Source organism: Phanerochaete carnosa (assembly GCF_000300595.1).
Source record: "Phanerochaete carnosa HHB-10118-sp unplaced genomic scaffold PHACAscaffold_1054, whole genome shotgun sequence".
NCBI classification, from domain to species: domain Eukaryota; kingdom Fungi; phylum Basidiomycota; class Agaricomycetes; order Polyporales; family Phanerochaetaceae; genus Phanerochaete; species Phanerochaete carnosa.
In genome coordinates this window covers 1-1,022 of record NW_006768681.1, presented here as the reverse complement: position 1 = coordinate 1,022, position 1,022 = coordinate 1, and the positions used below count along the sequence as shown (strand labels likewise).

The 1,022-nt window shown below is 49.1% G+C and overlaps 1 protein-coding gene across 1 annotated transcript; it reads left to right on the top strand.

The window, feature by feature from the left end:
* Positions 1-328: 328 nt before the first annotated feature.
* On the top strand, positions 329-577 carry PHACADRAFT_52376 (uncharacterized protein; the record flags this gene model as incomplete). Its single annotated transcript, XM_007403349.2, has 1 exon — positions 329-577. A coding segment is annotated over one exon (249 nt), but the record flags the coding sequence as incomplete, so codon positions are not given.
* Positions 578-1,022: the final 445 nt, after the last annotated feature.

Here is a 1,022-nt window from a genome sequence, read left to right as displayed (position 1 = left end):
CCAAGGACAATGGTACTCCTGTAATATATATTTGTGTATTACACATGAGTATACTATGCACGAAGGAATAACAGGCATAGTATGGGCGAGGAAACTGATAGGCCTGAGCTAGAGTCCGTACTATTTTGGGCTCGTCGTGCAAATTTTGTCCGTACCTAAAGGCCAAAACCGGCAAAATCTGTCCTCAGGCCTTCCCACCAATTGTCATGGGTCCTGCTTACGCATATTCCAATATCGGCACCTATAATTTGTGTACATGTGTGGGCACATCTGGCCTACAACTACTGCTTACTGCGCTTTTATCCAAGCTGCCCCTACTATGTCTACTCAGAAAGCTCTTTATCTCCCTCAGGCCAAAGGCCAATTCGTGATCAGGGAGAGGGATATTGAAGAACCAGGTCACGGCGAAGTCCTCGTTGAGATCCACGCAGCTGCACTCAACTCTGGTGAATGGAAGATCCAGGCCTTTGAAATCCTCATCACCGAGTACCCTGCTATCCTCGGTGCCGACGCGGCGGGCATCATTAAGAAGGTCGGCGCTGAAGTGACTGACATCTCTGTGGGCGACAAGGTGTAAGTACAAAGCATATTGCATGATTATGAAGCGCTAATGGCCAGTAGACTCTTCCAAGGAGATTTTACCAAGAACCGCCATGCCACGTTCCAGCAGTATACTGTCGCGTTCATCAGGAAGCAGCGTCTGACTACGTAGCGAGGGCGCTTGCTACTCTGAGCCACCGCATCTGCCCTTGTCGGGTAGCGCACGCGTAGAGGCTCAGGAGTGCCTGGTAGTACCCAGCGGCAGCGCACACATTTTAGGGGTCACTACGGTATGCCAGAAATTATATATTGGTTATTCAAGCTACAATGTGCAAATTTGTATGCGGGACACACACCTATGTCATTACTGGACTAAAGTTAGATTAATGCACCGAAGAGCAGCACTCCAAGGCAAACTCGTGTGGATGTTCAAGCTCAAGCTCAAGAGGCGTCTGCCAAAGTACAAAGACGTCTGCCCTAAA